Genomic DNA, 24,077 nt, shown 5'->3' on the forward strand with positions numbered 1-24,077 from the left:
TAACTTGTATCGTAATGTCCTTAATTCCTTATTTTATGATGTTCATAATAGCCAGGGCGAAAACACAAATACGAGTAAAATCAAAAGCCAATATAATTATCCAATTATTTATCGCCTGCTTTCCTTACATTTCTACTAACTGCGGAAACTAGTCAAAAACATTCGCTTGCCTTCATCTCATTTCATTCTCTTTAGCGGACGTCGTCGTCTCATCATTTACCTCAATTTTCATATCAAAAACCCACCAAATGCCATTTATATTAACGTCTAGCCCCCTTATTCATATTATTAAACGTTACGGCTATTACACCAATACATCGGAAAGGGACGAACGAACTTTATCGGCTCGATAACTTTAGTGAACGTTTATGAATAAGGGGTAAACCTAACTATATACTAACCTGATTCTCAATTGCAGTAGCCGTGAGATTTCCCGGTGTCACCGCGGCGTGCAGGCGAGCGCTCGCGACTCGGAGACGACGCGGCTGGCGGCGGCGCGGCGGCGGCCGAGGCGGCGGCAGCGGAGGAGCGCGAACGCCGACTGCACGCCGAGTCGCAGCTGGCTGCTGAGCGAGCGGCCCGGCTTGCTGCTATTGCGGAGTTGGAGAGGAACTCGCAACGGCTGCTGGAACTGGCTGGGGCTGGTAAGTCAGCCAATAGCTAGCTTTCTAGAGGTGGTGGAGAAGCGAGAACGCGGACTGTACGCCGAGTCGCAGCTGGTTGCTAAGCGAGCGGCTCGGCTTGCCGCTATTGCGCAGTTGGAGAGGAACTCGCAAAGGCTGCTGGAACTTGCTGGGGCTGGTAAGTTACCTTCCTGCTAGTTGTGTAGAGGTGGAGGCGGAGGAGCGCGAACGCCGACTGCACGCCGAGTCGCAGCTGGCTGCTGAGCGAGCGGCCCGTCTGGCTGCTATTGCGGAGTTGGAGAGGAACTCGCAACGGCTGCTAGAACTTGCTGGGGCTGGTGAGTTATCTTCCAGCTAGTTGTGTAGTTGCTGCTATTGCGGAGTTGGAGAGAAACTCGCAAAGGCTGCTGAAACTTGTTGGAGCAGGTGTGTGAAACACAGATATTTTATCCCCAAGTAAGAGAACCTCGCGCGCACCTGAGCGTGTGCAACGCAACGTATAAAGATATATAAAGATAAAATTTCAATATAACAAATGGACGAACAATGATTATCAAGAGCTTTATTGCAACTTCACATTAGTCGTTCAAAAGCCTTCCATTTTATTTTAAATTGTAGTTCTTTATCATTTGTCTTGGCATTTTTTTATCTGTGATCACCTTGAGGTTAAACTTCTTATAATTATGACCTCTTTTCTATGGCTATCTGTACAGTTATAAACAAACATACATTTTGCATTCCGAGTCAGTAAAAGATAAATGAGTAAAAAGACTTGCTCAAAATTTAAACATCAATGATCTCTATATCAGCAGTGCACTTTGTGTACGTCGTTCGCGTAGCCTAACCGCTTTTGCTGCGTTCTTAACCTATTACTGCTCTGATAAGTATCTTAAGCCATAATTCTTTAGTCGGTTGGTACTTTGCATGACCAACCAAAGGCCACTGAGGATCGTAAACCAAGACACGATTTGTTTCCAAACCGTTTGCCGATTAAGTGAAAGGCTCACATGCTATAATCTCTGCGTGTCATCTTGCAATCAGTACAAGGTTTGGCTGGAAATTTGACTGTTTATTATCTAGTCTAGTAGGAAAGAAAGCATGAAATATATATTGATCCAACTTAAAATACCTACACCATAAACGACCCGTGTTCTGACTAGCAAACGATTTAATCATAATTTAAATGTCACGAATAAAACGAAATTAAATGGATTACATTGTGATAATTAAAACTTGATTTAGCGTTTATTCGAGGCAACCTTGTGCGTCCTTTTAGGTATATTATCAAGGACACATGCATCGCCTGTAATAAGTTCTTTGACACTCGAGATTTAAGTAAAAGAGTAATCTAACTTTATTAATAAGCTAAAATAAAGTGGTGTTTTGTATCAAGAGCTTTGTCTGATGGTTTGTCTTTTAGTGAAATTGAAATGTAACCATAAAATGTAGACAACATTGTGTCTCAAAGTAACCAAGACATGTTTTATAGCTATATGCTATAGCTATTATTAACGTAAATAAACATCGGTATTAAAACTTTGATTGCTAACTCGACCTTGTTTCAATTTTCTAAATATTGATCCACAGATTTACACTACAGTCACTACACAAACTTAAACATTGTGCCTTTGATGAGAGCGGTATGGAAAATTGAGTTATAGCTCAATTGCGCCAAAGTTACTTCGAACAGCAATTAGCAGTTAGAAGCCAACTCTCGAGAGACGCTATAGGTAGTAAGATCGCAAGATTTTTCCTATAGTGTATTGTCTTTTCAGGCGCCGGAGCGGGTGCTGAAGGATGCCTACGGGCGTTAGAAGAACAGTTACGAGCGGCGGCGAGCTGGCGGCGCGGCAACGAGGCGACATCGACGCGCTACGCGAGCACTGCGACCGCCTGCATCACGTAAGTTAAACGTTGTTACAGTACACGGCGATAATGATTCCACATCGGTTTTTTTGTCTTCGTAGAGCGTTGTCTCTCCTGCTTATGTGACGTTAATTGTCTCTTTCCAAAGACCGATGTGCATTCTTTATTATTGTGTTAAAAATTCAACATTGTTGTCGACTTAGTCGCTAGTGCAGGTACTGACTACTGAAGTTGCATAATCATAAAGTATCATTAAAACTAATAATGGTACGTTTTTAAATGTTATTGAACACTTTTAAAGTTTGAGAAACTCAGACTACTTTTTACCAATACAGCTGAAAGCATGTTCATGTGTGTATGGCCAGTGTCAGGCTCGTCCACAGGAAGTGGATTAAGATAAACTAATTTAAATTATCAATTGGGAGCATACTCCCAATATTATATTATCATAATAATATAATGATAATGCTGTCTTACGTGTCGTAAGTTACAAACAAATGATAACATGGGATAAGGTGTAACAGCGAGCTTACAGAAAGTAGGAAAATTATTTGGATCATAGGAGAATAATTCGAGGTTATTTTATTCTATAATTATCCTTAGGGCAGTTACAAATATTTTAGTAGGAGCCAAGATTGAAAATTTGCACGATATGCCAAGGGAATAAACTAACCGGGAATAGTTGTAGCATTTGCAATTTCACACTTCCGCGACTTTCTACCAGAACTGTACGCAAATGTCGCGCAAGTTTTAGCTTGGCTTACTCGCACCCAGGAACTGCCAATGATTGACTTTATCGCAATTCAATAAATCTAAGCCTCTTACCGTTGGAAGAACATTTATAAATTGCGACGGTGTTTGGTGATATCGATATTTATAGATGTAAATGTCAGGTACATCGATATCCTATCGTTTTATGAAACGGTCAAGGTTTCTATTGTATTTGTTTGCTGTTACGTTTTTAGCAGTATAGCGTGACTGTTGTTAGCGTCGTAATAAACAGTATTTCGTCACTACTTTGAAAAAATCTCGTATCTCACGCTGCTCCTCACAGTTAAAACGCAGTAAGTCTATATGCATTCCATACATACTTACTACAATTTTCTTTTCATTGACAGACGAAGATACAAGTTTTTTTTAAATGTAGTGACGATTTGTTTATGCTATAAACTGCTAAGATCAAATAAAAATCGTATTAATAATACCACTTTGAATGATTATTGATTAGATAATTTTGATGACAGAATGCTCATATGCAGCATTTATTTCAATGAACAAGACCTTGCCATTGTTAATGTCGACCCATTTGTCATAAAACTGACCGCTGTGACAGTATGACATTACACTGCAATTACAATTAATTAGTCACGAAAATAAACGATCTGTCAGTTTCTCATGAAGTGTCTAACTTCCTACCTATACTATTATATACCGGCTCAATAGATGCGGCACTTGAAATTATACACTCAAGAATGCGATATGTTTACAGCCTTCTTACAGTCAATAATAACGATCATCAGTCGCTGGAGAGAACGCTAAGTGATTCCAAGTGTCACTGAGTCATAATTCATTCAACATACGTGCACTTCGAAACTTCTTGCCATTATAAGCTTGTTTACCTTACACATGAGGCTTGCTTTACATGCTATAAATTTGCTTTAAACGGGTTGTAGAGGTCATGTTTTTACGGAGGTCATGAGCAAAGTCATTGTGCAAAAAGTGCTTATTTTGCGGATACAAAAACACTTAATCATGTAGGATCATAATTTAAGCGTTTATCCGTGCGTGAGCCATTATTAAGTTAAAATCATAATTTGGTCTGGGAGCTGGATGACATACTACTAATTGAAGAAACCAAACTGGTGCATGAATATAGAGATGGTAGGTACCCTTTTTTTCTATACACCAATGCTAAAGAAATCCAGTGTATTTGTTTACGATTTTGACTTTGCTGAACTTAAAAAACCTGCCAACAGCGTGTCGGGCCACGCTCAGTGTAGGGTTCCGTAGTTTTCCGTATTTTTCTCAAAAACTACTGAACCTATCAAATTCAAAACAATTTTTCTAGAAATTCTTTATAAAGTTCTACTTTTGTGATTTTTTTCATATTTTTTAAACATATGGTTCAAAAGTTAGAGGGGGGGGACACTTTTTTCTTTTAGGAGCGATTACTGCTGAAAATATTAACATTATCAAAAAACGATCTTAGTAAACCCTTATTCATTTTTAAATACCTTTCCAACAATACATATATCACACGTTGGGGTTAGAATGAAAAAAAAAACAGTCTCCACTTTACATGTAGGGGGGGGTACCCTAACAAAACATTTTTTTTCCACTTTTTATTTTACCACTTTGTCGGCGTGATTGATATACATATTGGTACCAAATTTTAGCTTTCTAGTGCTAACGGTTACTGAGATTATCCGCGGACGGACGGACGGACGGACAGACAGACATGGCGAAACTATAAGGGTTCTTAGTTGACTACGGAACCCTAAAAAAGAAGCCCAAAAGAAAATATTGAAATAGAATTAATCGCGAAAACATGTAAAGAAAATAGATGGTGCCCATAAAGCTTGTTGTTGTATTATTCATTTATATCGCTTTCTTTTTATGGTGTTTGGTTTATTCATTACGTCTGCTATGTCTATTAATCAAATGAGATGTAATCTACCGAAGCGACAGCACTATATATGTCTGTGAATATCGTCATAAATTAGTGTTATTTGTTGCTTGTTTCTATCATCAATATTTTGACGACCGATTTGACCTAGTAGACAGCTGCGGAACCGATGGTTGCGAGTTCTAATCCCGGTAAGAGTATTTATTTGTGTGATGATTGATAAACTCAGGTTTTTTTTTTAATATTTTGTATTCGGTAACAGTACCGTGCAAAAGCATGAGACCAAGTGTAAACTGGTGCGTTGTATAAATGTATATGTTATGGACCAAGTGATTAATAAGGGCATTATGTGTAATGCCCGGGCATTATTAATAATGCCTAGACATATTGGGCTAAGTGATTAATCATTGTCTAGACGCCATTTTTTATCACATTGCCCGGGGCATTATGATACTGCTACATGATTGTTGGGCAATTTGATAATAAGTTTAACAAGTTTGCCTCAACGCCATTTTTTATCACATTGCCCGGGCATTATGATACTGCAGCTGCCCGTAATAAGTCAACTCCTCTTTTTCTGCTTCGAGAGTACCAGAACCCAACTAAGCCGACTGACCACCATTTGCAAATGGTATAATTTTATAACCCGGCCCCGCCTACCGCGGCACAATGTTTGTGGGGGCATTCTGCAGAGCTAGTTCATCATGTAAGTTTATTAACAATTGGTTTTTGACACTAAAGTGCTATCTTATCCCTCTCCTAGCAAGAAAGGGACACTTGGTCATACCTACGAAACAAACTAGGCGTTTCACCATCTTTGCCATTCGTGAAAGTACAATTTTATGATAGCGCTTACCGGTAGCTCTGCCTTATGGTTCTCGCCCTCCCCCGACATCATCTATGTCTCACTAAGGCTGGAGGCGAGCTCTGCTCTGCGGTCTATGTCGGACTTGTCGTTTAACTCTAAATCATCGATTATAAGTACTTAGCCATCCTTGACATCGAGAGGTCCTAAGGCACTGCAGGCGGCTCGCGGCTGTGTCCCTTGTAGTTTGATATGAAACTGCGTACAGTCTCTTGAACAGATCGGCACGAAAGTCTGCTGAAGCTGCGCCAATCCATCTATTAGCTTTTCTACATGTTTTATTATATGATGATATGGTCCCCACCAGGTGCAAAGACTATTGCAGTGCAACACTGTCTTTTGTGCTACGATGGGAGTTAAAAGTCATGGGTTAAAAGTATTGTAAGTTGGATGAACTGGATAAAGGGCTATGGGAGGAGACTATCGGATACCTGCCGTGACAATAAGTCTCACAATTGTAAAAGACAGGAGGTGACTTGCCAACTCATTGAGTGGGCCCTGCAAAACGGGCGCACACACGGTGCGACAACAGAGCAACACTTGAAGAGTGGCTGAAAGGTTGTCGAGAGGTGAGACTGCGGTAGCCAGATTCCGGTGATCCGTTCAGCAGGCCGCCGGCGTTATGACACTTTCCCATTTATAATATTAGTAAAACTTAATGAATGATAATATTTATAATATGTTAGAAGCAAATTTCATAGGTTTGTTGTTAAGTTATATTGTTTCTGTAAATTTGTTATTTATTTTTTAATTTATTTTAATGTAATTTTGACGATTCGAAAGAGGTTGTAAAATCCTACTTGAATAAACGATATTTTATCTTTATCTTATCTTATCTAGTATGGATGCTCATACTGTGTAATTTTCTTTGTGTAAATAAAATAAAAAAAAATCTATAAAATGTCTATTCTTGGACAAAATCCAGTTATTTGGTGTGTTATTATTACTTTGCGCAAAAGAGGATGGGCATTATGTATAATGCCCGGGCAAAATTCAGCTATCCGGTGAGTTATTATTATTTTGCCCAACAGAGGATGGGCATTATGTATAATGCCCGGGCAAAATTTAGCTATTCGATATGTTATTATCACTTTGCCCAACAGAGGATGGGCATTATGTATAATGCCCGGGCAAAATTCAGCTATACAATATGTTATTATCACTTTGCCCAACATAGGATGGGCATTATATATAATGCCCGGGCAATTTAATTATTTGAATAGTTATTATCAAATACTATATAAACTCTAGAGTTAATACGTGCAGCTTCTGACGTTTCCCATACAATTGAGCGGCAACAATTTTACTAGCGCCATCTAGCGGTTCGAGTTGATCAAAGTAGTTGTTCAGACTTTTATTTGAGTAAATTAAAATAGAAAATGCTATTACTTGATCTACTTCAACATTTTTAGACGGAATAAAACAAAAAAATAAGAATTTGTAATTTTTTTTAATTTTATGCTGTATGAAACTAAACTATTTTGATCAACTCATGCCGCTAGGAGCGCTAGTGTGCATGTTGCCAACTTTGGCACCGAGCTGCACGTATTAGGTAACTCGTAGAGTTTACATAGTATTTGTTATTATCAAACTGCCCACTCACAATGGGCATTATTCATAATGCCCGGGCATTATGTATAATGCCCGATTTATCACTTGGTCCATAACATATACACTGGGAAAAGAGGGGAATGTAAACTTCATTTCGACTTCTTAACTGCTTCGTTAAATTTTGTTGACGCTTTACACATTTACGAACTGTTTGAGAATGTTTGTAATCGAAGCTTACAGTTTGAACGAAGTGTAGTTGTAACATGGATTAAATTTAACTAACGTACTTGGTACAATGCCCCCAAGGGCCTATTTTAGACATTAGCTAGCTTTTAAGTTTGGTCTTCGTTTCTTATATAATTATGTTAATATGTTCATGTAAATAAAGCTATTAAGGTAAAGCGGGACAAATCTCGACTGGGAGGCAATCGTAACTAATCCATTTTTTTCATTATTACACTATGATGTTGAGTTCTACATGTATCCACTGAACACGCCTACCATATATAACCGGTGGACACTCTATTTAATAATGCAAACATTGTAAAACATGGAAAAAATGGACCAGTTACATTTGCCCCGCAGTCGAGATTTGCCCCGCTGTACCTTACCAGAAAAAAAACGTAATCTAAAGTGAGCATTTTTTTAGAGGTTTATTTATTATGATGCAATTAATACCACTTATCATTATCACCCACCAACAAAATTTAATGAATGTTTAATGTATTGTTGGTTATAAGTGTTATCAACAACCAATTTATTTGCTATTATCCCATGATTAAACAGGCTAGCTTTTAAATATCAACGTTTCGTATTGTCCCCAGGAAGCATGTTCCGCGCGCGAATCCGCCCGCGTCCTGGAGGCTCGCCTCGTCGAAGCGGAGCGCGAGGCGGCGGAGATGCAGGACTTCCTGGCCGCCGAGACCGGCGCGCTCGGGGACTCGCTGCGCGAGGCGGAGGCCGAGCTCGCGCGCGCTAACAAAGACCTGGAGCGACGGTAATGTTACCAACCTTTTTTTTTTGTTATACCGACCTATGGTAGAATGTCTATGGTCTATAGAATTAGGAAAGAGAAGCCTAACCCTTAACTTTACTACATACATACAATCATGCCTGTATCCCATAAAGGGGTAGGCAGAACACATGAAACTACTAAAGCTTCAGTGCCACTCTTGGCAAATAAGGGGTTGAAAGAAAACGAAACTGTGACATTGCAGTGACAGGTTGCCAGCCTCTCGCCTACGCCACAATTTAACCCATATCCCATAGTCGCCTTCTACGACACCCACGGGAAGAAAGGGGGTGGTGAAATTCTTAACCCGTCACCACACAGGCTTAACTTTACTGTCATCATAAAGTGGCATCTTTAGGCCTCTAAATCAATGATAAATGTTGCCATTGACCAATTTTTCACAACGTCGTTGAATTCCACGTGTTTCATTATAAATTTATCAGCATTATCATTAGCGTCTCTTGCTTTTCCGTATCCGGTATCGCCCTACCTATCTACTTACTGTTATTAAATTATACGCCTGCAAACGAAATTCCCAAATATTGTTTCTGTGAAACAGCTTATTGTGGACATTCTTTACAAAATTACCTTTCGTTAATTATTGCACGTCTTTCACTTAAATAATAATCAACTAATTTATTCATTCTTGTATCGACAGACGCGCCGAATGCCGACAACTAGTCCGCATGTGCGAACAACGGCGTCAAGAAGCGCTCGGCGCTGCGGCGCGCGCGCGGTCCGGTGGCGGCGCGGCACACGCGTTAGATGCGCTATCGAGGCGGCTAGCAAGGCTCACTGATGCTGTGGCTAGAGCTTACGCCTTGCCTAGGCATGCGCTAGAGCCGCAGGTGTACCACAATGACGCTTTCAGGTACTTATCGATTATTCTAGAAGTTGTCAGACAAGAAGCGCTGGGCTGGCCGCGCGGCACACGCATTAGATGCGCTATCGGGACTCACCGCTGCTGTGGCTAGAGATTACGTCTTGCCTAGGTATGCGCTAGAACCACAAGTCTATCACAACGACGCTTTCAAGTACTTACCAAAGCCATTCTATTGTCATAAAGTGCGCGGTAGTGGCGCGGCGCACGCTCTAAGAGTGTTGTCAAGGCGGCTAGTAAGGCTTACCGACGCGGTGGATAGAGCTTACGCCTTCCCAAGATACCACGACGACGCTTTAAACTGTCTATGAACGCCTATAAAAGTGTTCAGTTGTGTCCTCCTACACCACTGAACACTTTTATCGTAATGTGTAGTCGCGCTAATGTTGCGTCGATTGGACGAGTTGAATCAATCTTTCCGTTCTGGTCTATCCATTCAGATTATAATAACCAGCATACTTATTTAATATTTTAATTTTCAGCCGCAGCGACAGCGGAGAAGCGTTGTCCCCGGACGACGAGCGCGGCGGCCTGCTCACCGCCGTGGCCAAGGCGCTCCGCTCCGCCCCGCCACCTGCACCCGCGGCCGATGACGACCGTAGCAGAGTCTCCGATGACAACGACAACTCTGCGGACCTGCTGGATTCAGAGACAGAGCCGTGCCTCGTCACCGACCCAGGTAAACAGTTTTATCTTTCTAGTTTATTTATGTGTCTAAATTCCAGCCTCCAGCTAAAAGTATGGTAAACCATTCACGTGTGACCACTGAAACGTAAGGCAACTATATTTTCGTTCCTCGTTCAGCCGGCTATTGGCTATACTTAATAAATGCATATACATATACCTATGCTTTTCTATATCAAAGCATAAAGAAAGACTCTTTATGCTTGTTTATTTATTCATTAGTGTGATTTCACGTCGTATCCTAATCTTTGTCTTGCCAGATATTTTTATAACTAACTTAATTTTATAATAAATAGAGACAAAAGTAGCCTATGTCACTCTCCATCCCTTCAACAATCTCCACTCAAAAAATCACGTCAATTCGTCGCTCCGTTTTGCCGTGAAAGACGGACAAACAAACAGACACACACTTTCCCATTTATAATATTAGTATGGATGATTGTCGTACAGAGTGCGCGGAGGAGTGGTGGTCGGGCGCCGAAGCGGGCGGCGCGTGGAGCGGCGAGGAGCTCTCGCCGGAGCGCGAGTCCTGCGAGCCGGACCCCGACTCCACGTCCGAGCGCGACTCGCTCCGCAACCTCTCCGCCGCGATCGCGCAGCGCCACCGCTCCGAAGCCGAAGACGCCGAGCGAGGAACGCTGTTAGAACGCGTGCTGGCGCTGGATAATCGTCTAAGCGAATTGTTAAGAGCGCTGAGATTAGCTGCAGCGGCCGCTGCCGTCACTGACGATGCAGATTCTATGAGGCTGGCGCAGGCATTAAAGTAAGTTACTTACATTAACTAGCTAAGAGCGGCACCGCTCCGAGGCCAAAGATGCGGCCTAACTTAACAGCCTGGGAACATGACATTACTCCGATGTATGCAACATAAGTTTTCAATCCCTCCACTTTGTTTAGCAACTATGTGCCATCAAAGGACTCCATGTTTAAGTGTATCTTTTTCCGACATCAAAAGTGCAAATCTTATTTAAATACTTAAGAAAATATAGCGGTGTATCTTCATGTTGCGTTGTAGGTAAGTATATTGTACCAAAAATAATGATTCAATTTATTTGTTTGGAGGTTTACTTTACGAAAACAAAATAACATCGGCCAGCGAACCACATTCGCGAGCCTCTACAAATACAGCAAATAAATACGGTATTTTACAACGCTAATCTTGAATTTACTCAGTACCCTTTAATATTATGTGCAATACCCGCTAATAATTAACCGTTTTCCAACTAGCTATGCAATAATATTAATAACCCTTCATCGAGCTATTATGTAAGGCACTTACAAGAATGTTATCCCTTATATGACGTGAAACCTTATGACCCAGCCAGAAATTTGTGCCATTTCGTTAGCATTAGTCCATTGGCCATTTTTGCAAATATATACGGTGCTCGTGAACATTGCCAGAGATTTTCTAAGCCGAAAAATTTTTTTTTTAAATACAGATGAGGAAAATTTGGCAAAAATTTTTTTGATTTGTTTTAAATGTATTTTTGCACATAATAAGTTAATGTTATTCATAAATATAAAGAAGAAACGATGTCGTCGGTGGCAGAATGGCAAAAGCACTTTATTCGATATTCAAATGAAATACATAGACAACTATTACACTGCGAGTATCAAAAGAGTTTATCAACTAAAGAGTTTCCATAACTATATAGAGGGCGCTATTATTCAGTTATAAAAACACAATACCCCCACTATCATTAATAATAGTAAAACAAATTAAACATTAACCATACCTAAGGCGTTTATAAAATTATAATGCTTCTTTGCACATAAACTTTTTGTAAGCAAATCAGCGGGCATATCAACTGTGGGCAAATAATGCAATTTAACTAAATTATCGGAAACACACTCTAATGAAGTGGTAGCCGACGTCGATGTGCTTTGACCTTTTATGAAACACAGGATTTGACGACAGCTTAAGTGCGCTCTGATTGTCATTAAACAGGTTCAAAGTATACATTTTATTGGTAATTTCGAACTGCAGGTTTCTTAAGTACACTGCCTCTTTACAAGCTTCCGAAATACTCATGTACTCTGCCTGGCAAGTTGATAAGGCCACTGTCCTTTGCTTTTTACATTCCCATGATATAACACCGTTAGACATTAAAAAGCAAAACCCAGTATATGACCTCCTATCCTGAGTGTCGCTAGCCCAGTCCGAATCTACAAAACCTTCAATTTCTGAATTTCCTTTCTTAGAATACTTAATACCGAGTTTCTTAGTTTTCTTTAAGTATTTTAAGATCCGTTTAGCATAAGACCAATGTTCATTGGTGTGGCAATTGTTAAATTGGCTTAAATAACTTACAGAATAAGTTATGTCAGGTCTGGTCAAAACTGATAAGTACAGTGGAAGCGGACTGGGCCCATAACCTATAAAGAAGAAACGATGTCGTCGGTGGCAGAATGGCAAAAGCACTTTATTCGATATTCAAATAAAATACATAGACAACTATTACATTGAGAGTATCAAAAGAGTTTATCAACTAAAGAGTTTCCATAACTATATAGAGGGCGCTATTATTCAGTTATAAAAACACAATAATAAAACTGGCACTTAAAATGAGTTTTAGAATTTTTACTTTACTTCTCACTTTTTGACATCTATCAATGAGGATAGTGACTATTCTCCATAATGGCATCAAGGTCGTTAAAAAAGCCTTTTTTGTACTCAATAACAAAAATAATTTTTTTTTTAATTCGTAATAACTCTGAAACTAGGCAAAATCCAGAAAAGTATAATTATATGACATTTTAGTCTTAAAATAGGATCAGGAATGTGTTGTTAATATCTCTCGCAATGCTCACGAGCACCGGGTGTTATAAAAAAAAAAACTTTCAAGAATAAACCACAGTAAGCTCGAAACTTGATGCTAGCAATACGCGTTTATAACTTAGGCAACCCAAACTAACAAAACTGTATAAACGCTACTTCCAGAGACAAGATAGACGTGACGGAGAAGAGCGTGGCGGACGTGGTGGTGAAGAAGCTGGCCGAACTCGACGCCAGCAAGCACATGATGGAACAGTACCGCCAGTCCGTGGAAGTGAGTACTACCTTACTCCTTTGAAACTCAATATTTGGGCGACTGAGCTTCGCTCGGTTCTATTTTATTACATCGCGTCTTTAGATAAAAAACTTATAAAAAAAAAATACTTTATTTCTGGCTGGGATTCGAAACCCTGACACCTGCGATGTGTCTGCGAATTAGACCGACCCTCTTACGACTGAGCTACGTGCAGTCGATGCACGGGCGACGAAATGAGCGACCATAATTAACATTTACTAACGCGAAAGAGAAATGCATGAAAACTCGAAATTTCGCGTTTTCCGGGACTTAAGGCTGAGCTAGATCGATTTTTCACAAATCGTTACAGCGATTTCCGAGATAAATAATAAATATAATAATAATAATAAATATATTATAGGACATTCTTACACAGATTGACTGAGGCCCACGGTAAGCTCAAGAAGGCTTGTGTTGTGGGTACTCAGACAACGATATATGTAATATACATACATACAATCACGCCTGCATCCCATAATGGGGTAGGCAGAACACATGAAACCACTAAAGCTTCAGTGCCACTCTTGGCAAATAAGGGGTTGAAAGAAATCGAAACTGTGACATTGCAGTGACAGGTTGCCAGCCTCTCGCCTACGCCACAATTTAACCCATATCCCATAGTCGCCTTCTACGACACCCACGGGAAGAAAGGGGGTGGTGAAATTCTTTACCCGTCACCACACAGGCAATGTAATATATAAATACTTATATACATAGAAAACATCCATGACTCAGGAACAAATATCTGTGCTCATCACACAAATAACTGCCCTTACCGGGATTCGAACCCGGGACCGCGGCGCAGCAGGCAGGGTCACTACCGACTGCGCCAGACCGGTCGTCGTGGGTATATACATACATATATATATACAAAAAAATATACAACCCCACTCTAGCGTTTTTGAGCCTGAGAGTCTAGTCAGCGCTATGGAAAATGGTGTTGGCCAATGTTACGACGAGCAGTAGACAGACATACTCGTAGAAGACGCTAGTGGGGGGTGTCCCTAATAATGATAGTCGGATGACGTTACTTCCCCCTTGGTCAACTTAAAAATGTCAAAATGATATATTTAAAAAGTTTGTCCTTTTTTTCGTACATGAATAGTTGTTGAAAATAATTAGTACCAATTACATACTTTCGCTCTATATCTTATTTTATTATTTGAACAAATACTGGTAGTCTTTCGATCGATAGTCAAAATGTTTGTATGTTAAATTATAATTATGAAGTTGATAAAATAAATTTTAATTTAGTTTACGATCGTTTGATTACAATTTCGGTACAATAGAAACATTTTTATTCGTTTGTTATAGTTAAACAATGTAACTTTTATTATACAAAAGACCCAAATATAAAAATAGTAAATGTTGAATCATCACATGCATTTCCATCTTAGGTATAGAATACATTTTACCTAACTGCACTATAAACAGTTCGCAGCGTAATTTCATTTCCCAACTATATTCATGCCGCGTAATAAATTCCCCACACAATGTTATTGAACAACCGTATATTATGTTAGCAGCATTCCTGCACCGAACAGTGATGTTAGTGCCGTTAACTGGTTTAATGTGAAACAGGTATTTACACCATTCAGGCCCTGCTTGGCGATCTCGAGTCAAGAATAAGACGCTCAGGTTAATATACCTACTCATTCGCTGGTTCATCACGCTTCTAGAGCACCAGTCACTATGTTCTCTCCTGCGGGCGTAGCACACTATTTGGATAAACTTTATCGCATCGGTGCGGACTATCGCACTTACAAATAGTGCGAAAAGGACGGCCTGACGTTATATCGTTTATCACGCGACCATGCTTGTCTGCCTGGTTTACTGTGCCTCACGCGTCGATAGGTGGTCTCTATTACAGTTCCTGTAACACGGTGTTGAGCACCTAGATAGATATTTAAAAAATAATTCATTGAATGTGTCAGTTTTTACCATAACTTTGTTACTTAAATATTACATTTCTGTGTGAATTAAGTATTATGTCATATTTACAAACATTTTGTCTATCTTCATTTAAAAATGAACTGTCATAGGGACCATCGTTGGCAGGGCCAGGTAAGAGGGTGCGCCCACGGGCGACAAAGCTGCTCGGCGACTTTTTTGTCGCTCACATCTAATCTATGGGATAGTATGAAAGTGGACAGACCAGCAGGTGTGCGCACTCTCATACAAGCCCATAGACTAGATGTGAGCGACAAGAAAGTCGCCGAGCAGCTTTGTCGCCCGTGGGCGCACCCTCTAAACGCACTGTATCATCGATTGCATTTTAATGAGTCAATGAAGGCTCCCTAGGGTCTTACGGGGACATTTGTGAATCTGAATCGCTTTATTTCTTGATTAATTGCTGATTATTTTCCTATTTTTCGGTTACATTAACAACAGGCTATGTTTCAAGTAATTTATGTATTTTAATATGTAAGTACTATTGCTTAACCAACGTATAATAACATAAGTATCAGAAATAATTGTTAAAGAATTTAAGAGTAAATGTGATTTTTAATGCAAACGATTTTACAAACATGTAATGACAATTTTATTTTAATTATATATTTTTTTAATGAATTTATTGTGCTATGTAAGTATGTTATCAATCGATAAACAGTCACTAACTGAAACTCATTAATTTATGAACAACATACCCTTATCACTTCCTACCTTTTATTATTATTTTGGGTATATGTTTATTCTATGTATACCCCCACTACCATAAAGGATAGAACATAGTGACTCACTCGCTTACCGCGACAACCCGGGTTTGCACCTATTGTAAATAAACACTGAACTTTGTAAATAAATCCAATATCTGAAAGACAAGTTAAAATTCAATTGGTGGGATGTAAATAACAAACTTGTGTATAATGTAAATAATAACGTAAATAGCTCTTAGTTACTTGCCAATTTATTCGCAGCGTTATATTGCTGCCTTTTCCATCTCTTTATTTTTTTAGTAACAAGTCGGCAAGGCGATGACCTGTATATTGCGTGGTCTTGTCGACTTATATTCGAATCGTCATACTAACCTTATTTTTGTGTTTCAGGCGCTCAAAAAACAATTGGCACAAACCGGTGAAGAGGATGACCTAGATTTTCTTGAAGAGGTAAGGATACTGCAAACGTGTCGCTTAAACATTTTTAGTTAGGATTTTTCATCGTCTATGATGTCACAGGAGCGGTTTATATGTCAGATTTTAACTAAGTTCAGTTTTATAGTCGATGATTTGTTCGGTGAAGCGCGGAGGAGGGCTTCCCGCGGGATAATAATAATTATATTGAAGTTCGTAATGGCGTCAGTTTTGGAAATAGTTTGCATTTTGCACGCTCCCAACGATCAATAAAAACGGTCAAGCGAATGTCGGTCTTATGGAATTCGTAACGATTTAATGAATTATGAAGACGCGTCGTACTCGTCCGCGTGCCGGGTTATCAGTCTACGAAATCGAGTCGTAATAGATATCGACGATTTCGCTTCTGTCACATGCCACGCGAGTGATAATTTTCGTGGTCATAAAGAGCTCGACGAACGTATCGGCTCGAAACGTAAACGTCGAAGTGAAGTATCGTATCCGGATCGGGCCGTCACGTTTATCGTTCGTCCGCAGGAGCTGTCCGGGTGCCCGGAGCGGGAGCGGCGGCTGCGCTACGAGGCGCTGGACGCGGCGCTGGGCGCGCTGGGCGCGCGGCAGGCGCTGGTGGCGGGCTGGCCGCGCCTGCTCGCGCTGCAGCGCCGCCTCGAGCGCCTCGCCTTCGCCGCGGCGCAGCCTCCGCGCCGCCGCCCGCCCCCCCCCCCACACCCGCGCCGCTGCACACCACAGCTTGACTCGCTGATCGTCTTTGTGACCCGCGCTAGCGTCTCCCGAACGTCGGCGTCTAATCGACGCGATGCGACGTTCCTGTGCGGTCGCGCTGACGTTGCATAGATGTCATAAATTAACAAAAAGTCCACACTTGAAAAACCCCACTGTAAAGTGACTTAAGAGGCGTCGGCGGCTAGTCCGTTTTAAAGCGACCGTTCGACGCGACGTCGATACGAGTGCGCGACGGCACCGTTTCGACTAGATCTCCGACGCTCAAAAGACGTCCGTTTTGACCAGTAATACGTGAAATACTAGTGATCCCTGCGAAAACACCGAAACGATCTCCGATAAGTACGACCTCTTCTGGACATTATTCGCGGTGAATTCTTATTCCCCGAGAGCTGATGCTGCCAAAAGATATTGTATCGCATGATCTCTATCACAAAAAAAAAAACAAATTGAAACCACTAACTTGGTTTCTGCTCTTGAAAATCGCACGAGCCACGTCTATTTCGATCGCGCTTTTAAGTAGCGCACTGGGAGATCTCGTGAATACGATACCTTATTACATACCATAATATTTCTTTTATATTATTGATGTGTGTATATTTAAGAATGTTAAAAATAATGAGTAAACCGACGCTACGGTTTTTAGACTCCTAATATTTCCATCGATACGAATTCGATAACATTAAAGCTTAAGGGAATCCTTTACTGTCATGTTTTTATATTATTTGCACGTATATAGTATACGAATGAAGGTTTTTGAACCTTGCTGAGATCGAATTGAATGATATTAGAATACGGGCGTGTATACGTGTTCGGTGCCAAACGAATGCTACGTTTACGTACATTGAAGTTTGATGTTAAATAAATTGTCAATTTTAAAAGCAATCTGCCATGATAACGTTAATCGACTTGAAAAATAATTGAAATACGTTTATGCTGGTCATAATCGTCAGATTTATTCTAATTAATTTCAAAACAAATAAAGTTATAAAAATCTTTCAAATATTGAATTACAATATAATTATAGTAAAAAGCACAAATAACTAAGTACCATTAGAAACTAATTCGTTGCGTGGAATGTTTAGCAAAAATATTTGCAAGATACCTAGATAGAAAGCAGTCGAGCTTATGAAGGTTAACTTCAAAGAGATATTGTATGTAGCTAGACTCAGACCAAATGTTGCTGGGACCTAAGCGAACTATATTTATCATCACAATAATAAAATGACTGAAATAAATGCTTACAAATTTGGCGTGAGTTTAACTACTGAAGAGTAACTAGAGAAGAGGGTTTAATATTATGTAGATAAACTCGATCGCGAGCGGCTGGGACCGAGGTGAGCTTTACTTGTCATCAGAACTGAGACCGTAAGCTTCAAAAGTGTGATCAGATACGTAAGTGCGTTTTCAAATTATTCCGATATCGGATGTCGATTTCAATGTTGATGGCGCCCATTATTATATATGGATGATTATGAAAACCAAAATTTCTATTCATCTGTTTCCATTATTTGTGTTTGTAATAATATTGGATGAACAACTAAACACATTTCGGTCCCCGCGTAGTGTTGGGTCGAGTTTAGATTCAGAAAAAAGGTACAGATGTAGTGCCAAGAGTTTCCTTCGTATTTTTCCGGAAGCTTTCGCATTAGTCATGCTAGTTCAGTCAATGTCAGTACATCTTGTACGGAGACTGACTGAAATAGCGTGACACGTTCGTACGTTTCCGTAACAATACGAAGGCAAATCTTTTCGCACTTCATCTGTAACAATTAAAACCAAGCGCAAGGACCGAGCTGTCTTTACTTGTCATTACATTTCCAAATGTTTGTTAATGAACAACTGAAATTACCTCGGTCCCTATAGCGTTGGTTAGAGATATCTGTAGGAGTCATCCGTCCTCGCTACGACAGATTATTCCTCTAAAGCTTGCCGGTAGATAGTGCGTACAAATGCTTTGTAGAAATGTAACGGATATACGAAGCCATATTAAAAGACTATGCTCTCTTGATAATATAAAATTGATGGCAATAAATTTATATTAAATAAGACTAATCTAGGCAAATCTATCAAGAAATTGACATTGAATGTAAATGTAATAAATCTATGCTCTACGTAAAATAAGCAAATCTATGTCGAATTAAGAAATGAAATGGTGAATGTTAGATATTTTAAGGAATGGTTACAATTCGTTCGAAGGGACCTGGATTACAAATGATCATACTGGATTGATCTCAATTATGTGCGTGCAAACAGGTTATTTTTATGATGTTTATTATAAGTGTCTTGTATTTTTAACTTTAGGCAGTTGAAAATTCTTTCACGTATTAGGTTCTGCTTTCGTTTCTTACTGTAATATTAAAAGTACTAATTTATATCCTTCATTCCTAAGAGCATTTAAAAATTAACTTTTCTTAAATTATTGAATTGAATACTATGAAATATAAATTTATATTTCAATGAGAATTTCTGTATGAATACAATAATTATAAGTGCCATTAGTGCTAGGCCATTTAGATCGCAGCGCGGATATTGTAAGAATATAAGTTCCATCACGTGAGGACTTCCTGTAACAAATCAAATTGGCAATTTGCTAGAAAATGTGTATATTAAAGTTTTGATGGGTGGCAGGCTCTAATCAAATGTTTTGCGTCTAGTCAGAACGATAATTTTTATTTACTTTATTATACAGCTACATATCATTTTCATGGTAACAAATTTAATATTTTCATGATACTTCACAAGAAATCATTTTAATGGCAATGTCCATATGTTTTTATTTGTTGGAATTGTATGTAGTCAATACGGAGTACAATGACATAATTGTACGAAGGCAATGGCACTACAATTTACGTTTCATTTAATTATGTTAACTGCGTCGTAAAGGTTTTTACTGTTATACTTACTACTTTTTTTTTAGAAAATGCTGTAAGAAGGTAGACTAACGTTAATAATCATAAATGCCCGTTTCAGTTAACATGTTCAAAGGCATTTTAATTGATAACAATACATTTATGAAAAAGGGTTAAAAATTTGCTAACTGACATCTTTGCAACACTTGAGACTGATAGTATTTTAGTTGTTGAAGTTTGGGATATTGAGAGTTAATTGTTTATATGTATGTCGTGAGGTAGGAGCCTCAAGTGCCACCGTAGCAAAATTCACTTTGGCTTTTTATAAACCTTGTTACACAATTATTCGTGTAATAATTTAGTCTAGCCGTGTATATTTGGCCATAAGAAATGTTAGGGTGGATCAACTTTCTTTTGTTATTCTGCGACGATATTGACAATAGCTACGTTTCATCACGTATGTACAGTAGAAGCCCATAACAAAATGACTTATAAGAACCATATCGTGTGCAGTGACGAGTTATCGGAAGTAAATCTTGCCGGAATGCAAGAAGGCTAATAATTGGGCTGAAGCTGCACGCGTTATTTGACTTCTTGGGTGGTCAAATACCAAGAATTCAAGTTTGAAGAGTAATACAATTCTTCCCTCTGGCCGTAACCATAGCAACGAATACCACAAATAAGTTGATCCACCCCTTTTACAAAATGCGATAAAACCTAGTAGTAATAGTACAAACGCCAGTGTCAGTAACCGCTTCGTCCACCGCTTGCTTCAGGTGCTAAACACTGTTGATTACGTTATAAGAATCGGAAGACTTGGAATTGTAAACCCAGTTAATGCAAATTTTATCCGTAGCTAAATACTTATTGTATTAAGAATCAAATTGTGAAATCATGTGATGTAAATAATGTGTAAATAAAATGTTCTGAAATCTACTTATTTCTTTTTTTGACATACATGACATGACACACCGTAATCACGCACAGCAGGGCTAGCATAATTATTATGATTGGCCCGGAGATGGTGCTCTATCATTGTGCTAGCCCTGCTGGAACGACGTAATATTTTGAACTCTAAAAACATTCAAGTCGTTAGTGTATGTGGCGGATGCTCCCAACCAATATGGTGGATGTTGTGTGGTGTGGTATACCTAGTCACCTCTAGTAAGGTTAACGCTAAACGTAAGCTCGCTTGCGCCTTCTACCTTGGCGTAAAGCTTCTACTTTGTTTAAGTTATAAAGCGTTTAAACGTTTCACCAATCAAACAACTCATTCAGTTGTAACTTACAGTAGATTAAAACCATACATGATTATGTTTGAGACATTTATTTGACATATCATTAACATAATATTACATGTTTAATTGTTACATTTTTTCCACTAGTTTTTTTTTTCTGATTTCTCAGCGTGCCTAAGGGTCATTAGCTAGTTTTTTTTTTGTAATAATATACAAAGTAGGATAGTTTCGATAAAATATAACGCGTTACAAATTCATACCAAGTTCATACTATAATTTTAACAAATGTGGGCGGAAATACTAGTTTATTCGGGGATTAGTAGAATAACTTGCCTAACGGTTCCTAATATGAGAGAAATAAACTAACACAATTACAATCTATAAATTAATACAAGAAAATTATGAACAAAGGAAGGTACATGTCTATGTTTTCAGAAATAAGGATAAATTTTGAAAAAGGTTTGAGAAAAAAGTATAAAAGTATGTAGAAGAGTTTTCCTTTATCATTGTAGTAAAAATATGACCATTATTCTAAAATTAGACAAGCATGAAATTAACTAATTAAATGTTGTGATACTAAATAGTGACAAAGCCATTAAAACGGATTACAGAGGGCAGAACCAAGATCTCAATCATTTGCGGCGTCGTAGTCAACAAAATGCCTCTTTGTTGACATAATGAGGGAGTGATAGAGAAATCGTTTCAATCACGACGGCGCAAAAAATGGCATCTTGTCTATGCTATAAGTTAAGAAACAGTAACGTCAGATAGAACAGTATAACGTGATTATAATAGAACAGTGTGCCCAACTAAAAGGTTCACCCTACATATTACAGATATATCAGTCAGTGGGCTGCAAACATCCAATATTATGTATACACATATTAAGTATCCCTATCTAGTTACGACGACATACCATCACTCCCATATCTTCCACACCTCTCATCTCATTAACTATACAATATAATTATTAAATACATCTTCAAAACAGTAAAATCCAAATTCACTTGTTCGATTTCATGATAAATCTAATATACAACATCAATAAATACGTGGTGTGCTAGACGCAAGACTGCGAAATGCATTTGAAGGTCTCGCCTGCATCGTGTAGTTCAACTAGAGTCTGGCTAATGAAAGTTGAACCCAGTATTTTTTAAAACAGCAACTCTGGATGTCATATCATCCATTGTCATCTGTCAGTGTGACTGTCACTTCAACGAATTTCGGTAAAGTTAACAGCGAAATCTATAAATAATAATGAATAACACCATAAAAACTAGTAAAGTGCTGTAAATAAATTAGAAATAATAAAAAAGAAACCATGTTATTAATGTGTTGCCAGCTCCAATTTTTTTGAAATTGTCACGTTTTTTCGGGATCAACTTTCATTAGCCAGACTCTAGTTCATAAATAAATGGAAACTTATTACAACTAGGAATGAAATTTTAAATGTTCAGGAACCGACTCGCGGGCCCTGGCGCGTCAAGCGCGTCAACAAATTATTTCAAAATAAAAGGTGGCCCGTGAATGGTGAAGTCTCCGATTTACAATATTTAGTCACCTGTAATATGTTACTCTACAGAGGCCGCAAGAATATGCGACATGCTCTTGTAGAGTCTGGCTAGCCAAATATTGTTGACAGATATTTCCTTGTGGTATCACCAATTGTCTATGGTTTAAAAAAAAGGCTAAAAGTCTGCTGTCAATTTATGTCACTTATTCAAATTGTTCGCGGGTTATTAAGGGTAAATCTTAAATATTATAACAATGACGATACCAAGCGAGGTCCGCAATTTGCTGTTTAAGCTAATAAATAATTACAACCAAGAGCGAAGTCGACGTGAGCATATAATGAAAAACTGCAATTTAAACAATATAGTAGCTCTATTAATATTTTGATACTTTAAGTCACCTGTAATATGTTACTCTACAGAGGCCGCAAGAATATGCGACATGCTCTTGTAGCTCTACAAATAAGACGGTGTCAGATATTTTTGCAACCTTCGTTTGCGGGACGACTGTACATATTTAAAACATAATCATCGAAGAACCGGTGGTCAAAAACGGCATTGTGCAGTATTATGCACTTAAGTTAGATCTTGTTTACTGCAACACTCGATACGGGTGTACCATCAAATTATTTTTCAGTCTAAAGAAGACTTTACAAAATCACCAGTCATTAAACTCATAGTTAAAATCAACATTTTTCACATTTTATTTTTAAATGTGGATAAATTGATTTTTGTCTGATGCCTTTACTTTTCCCGTCAGCGCTGATTTCAGAATTATTTTTGATGCAACTAAAGTCTAAAAATTCGTCGTCAACACATATCTCCACATTCAAGGAAGGACCTCCTATGGATCTCCCAGGCAAAGTATTACAAAATTGTCCATAATAAATTTCTATCTCATTTTAAAGAGAAAAAACTCGAAAATTAATTTCGTAAGTACCTAGTATTGCGTTGTCCTATAAACTAACAATTCGTGCGCAAAAAACAAATGTATTATTTTCTCCTCTTTGTTACCGATCTGGATATCACAGGACATGGTTTAATCTGTCAGATAACACAAAAATTTCCCAGAGTGGCCCAAGTAAAGAAAGACTGAGACACACGGACATTTATAGGAAATTCATAAAGAATGCCCTAATACCTTAAATCTTTCACTCGGTGGCAATATTTCTAATCACAGTATTTAAATACTCGACATTTCAATTTCGCCTCGTTTCGCCGAAAACAGAAAAATTCTATCGAAACTTTACTCACGGCAACAAACCTTTGTTAATTCAAATTTATTCAATTGATTTTTAATTTAATTACATTTTGTTATGCCGTAAAATAATACGAGTAACAGCTTACACTGATCAGTCTTGAACTAAATGTCTAATGAAGTCGAAAGTACCCGTATACTCGTAAAATTGTATTGATCTGTCGGACGAGTAAATTTCGATCATTAAATTCATGTTCAAATTACTATGTTGAAAATTGGTTTATAACT

The 24,077-nt window shown here is 38.6% G+C and overlaps 2 protein-coding genes across 8 annotated transcripts in view; both read left to right on the forward strand.

The window, feature by feature from the left end:
• LOC125228190 (serine/arginine repetitive matrix protein 1-like) overlaps positions 1-549 on the forward strand; it is a 48,637-nt gene extending 48,088 nt beyond the window's left edge. For all 4 annotated transcript variants that reach the window (XM_048132660.1, XM_048132662.1, XM_048132659.1 and 1 more), the window contains exon 3: positions 419-549. The gene's annotated coding sequence lies outside the window, so the exon portion shown is untranslated. The remainder of the gene's footprint in view (positions 1-418) is intronic.
• A 10-nt stretch (positions 550-559) lies between these two features.
• The window catches only part of LOC125228189 (rootletin-like), a 38,480-nt gene continuing 14,962 nt past the window's right edge, over positions 560-24,077 (forward strand). The window contains exons 1-9 of one of the 4 annotated variants that reach the window (XM_048132657.1): positions 560-644; positions 2,399-2,525; positions 8,356-8,528; positions 9,202-9,414; positions 9,906-10,102; positions 10,558-10,870; positions 13,049-13,157; positions 16,226-16,285; positions 16,787-18,390. In XM_048132657.1, the coding sequence (XP_047988614.1) occupies positions 2,421-2,525; positions 8,356-8,528; positions 9,202-9,414; positions 9,906-10,102; positions 10,558-10,870; positions 13,049-13,157; positions 16,226-16,285; positions 16,787-17,104 (1,488 nt within the window). In that variant the 5' untranslated portion in view covers positions 560-644; positions 2,399-2,420 and the 3' untranslated portion in view covers positions 17,105-18,390. Of the gene's footprint in view, positions 645-777; positions 802-830; positions 962-2,398; positions 2,526-8,355; positions 8,529-9,201; positions 9,415-9,905; positions 10,103-10,557; positions 10,871-13,048; positions 13,158-16,225; positions 16,286-16,786; positions 18,391-24,077 lie in introns of those variants that run through there. The other 3 variants (XM_048132654.1, XM_048132656.1, XM_048132658.1) reach the window with 3 other exon arrangements.

Source organism: Leguminivora glycinivorella, chromosome 7, assembly GCF_023078275.1.
Source record: "Leguminivora glycinivorella isolate SPB_JAAS2020 chromosome 7, LegGlyc_1.1, whole genome shotgun sequence".
Classification (NCBI taxonomy): Eukaryota; Metazoa; Arthropoda; class Insecta; order Lepidoptera; family Tortricidae; genus Leguminivora; species Leguminivora glycinivorella.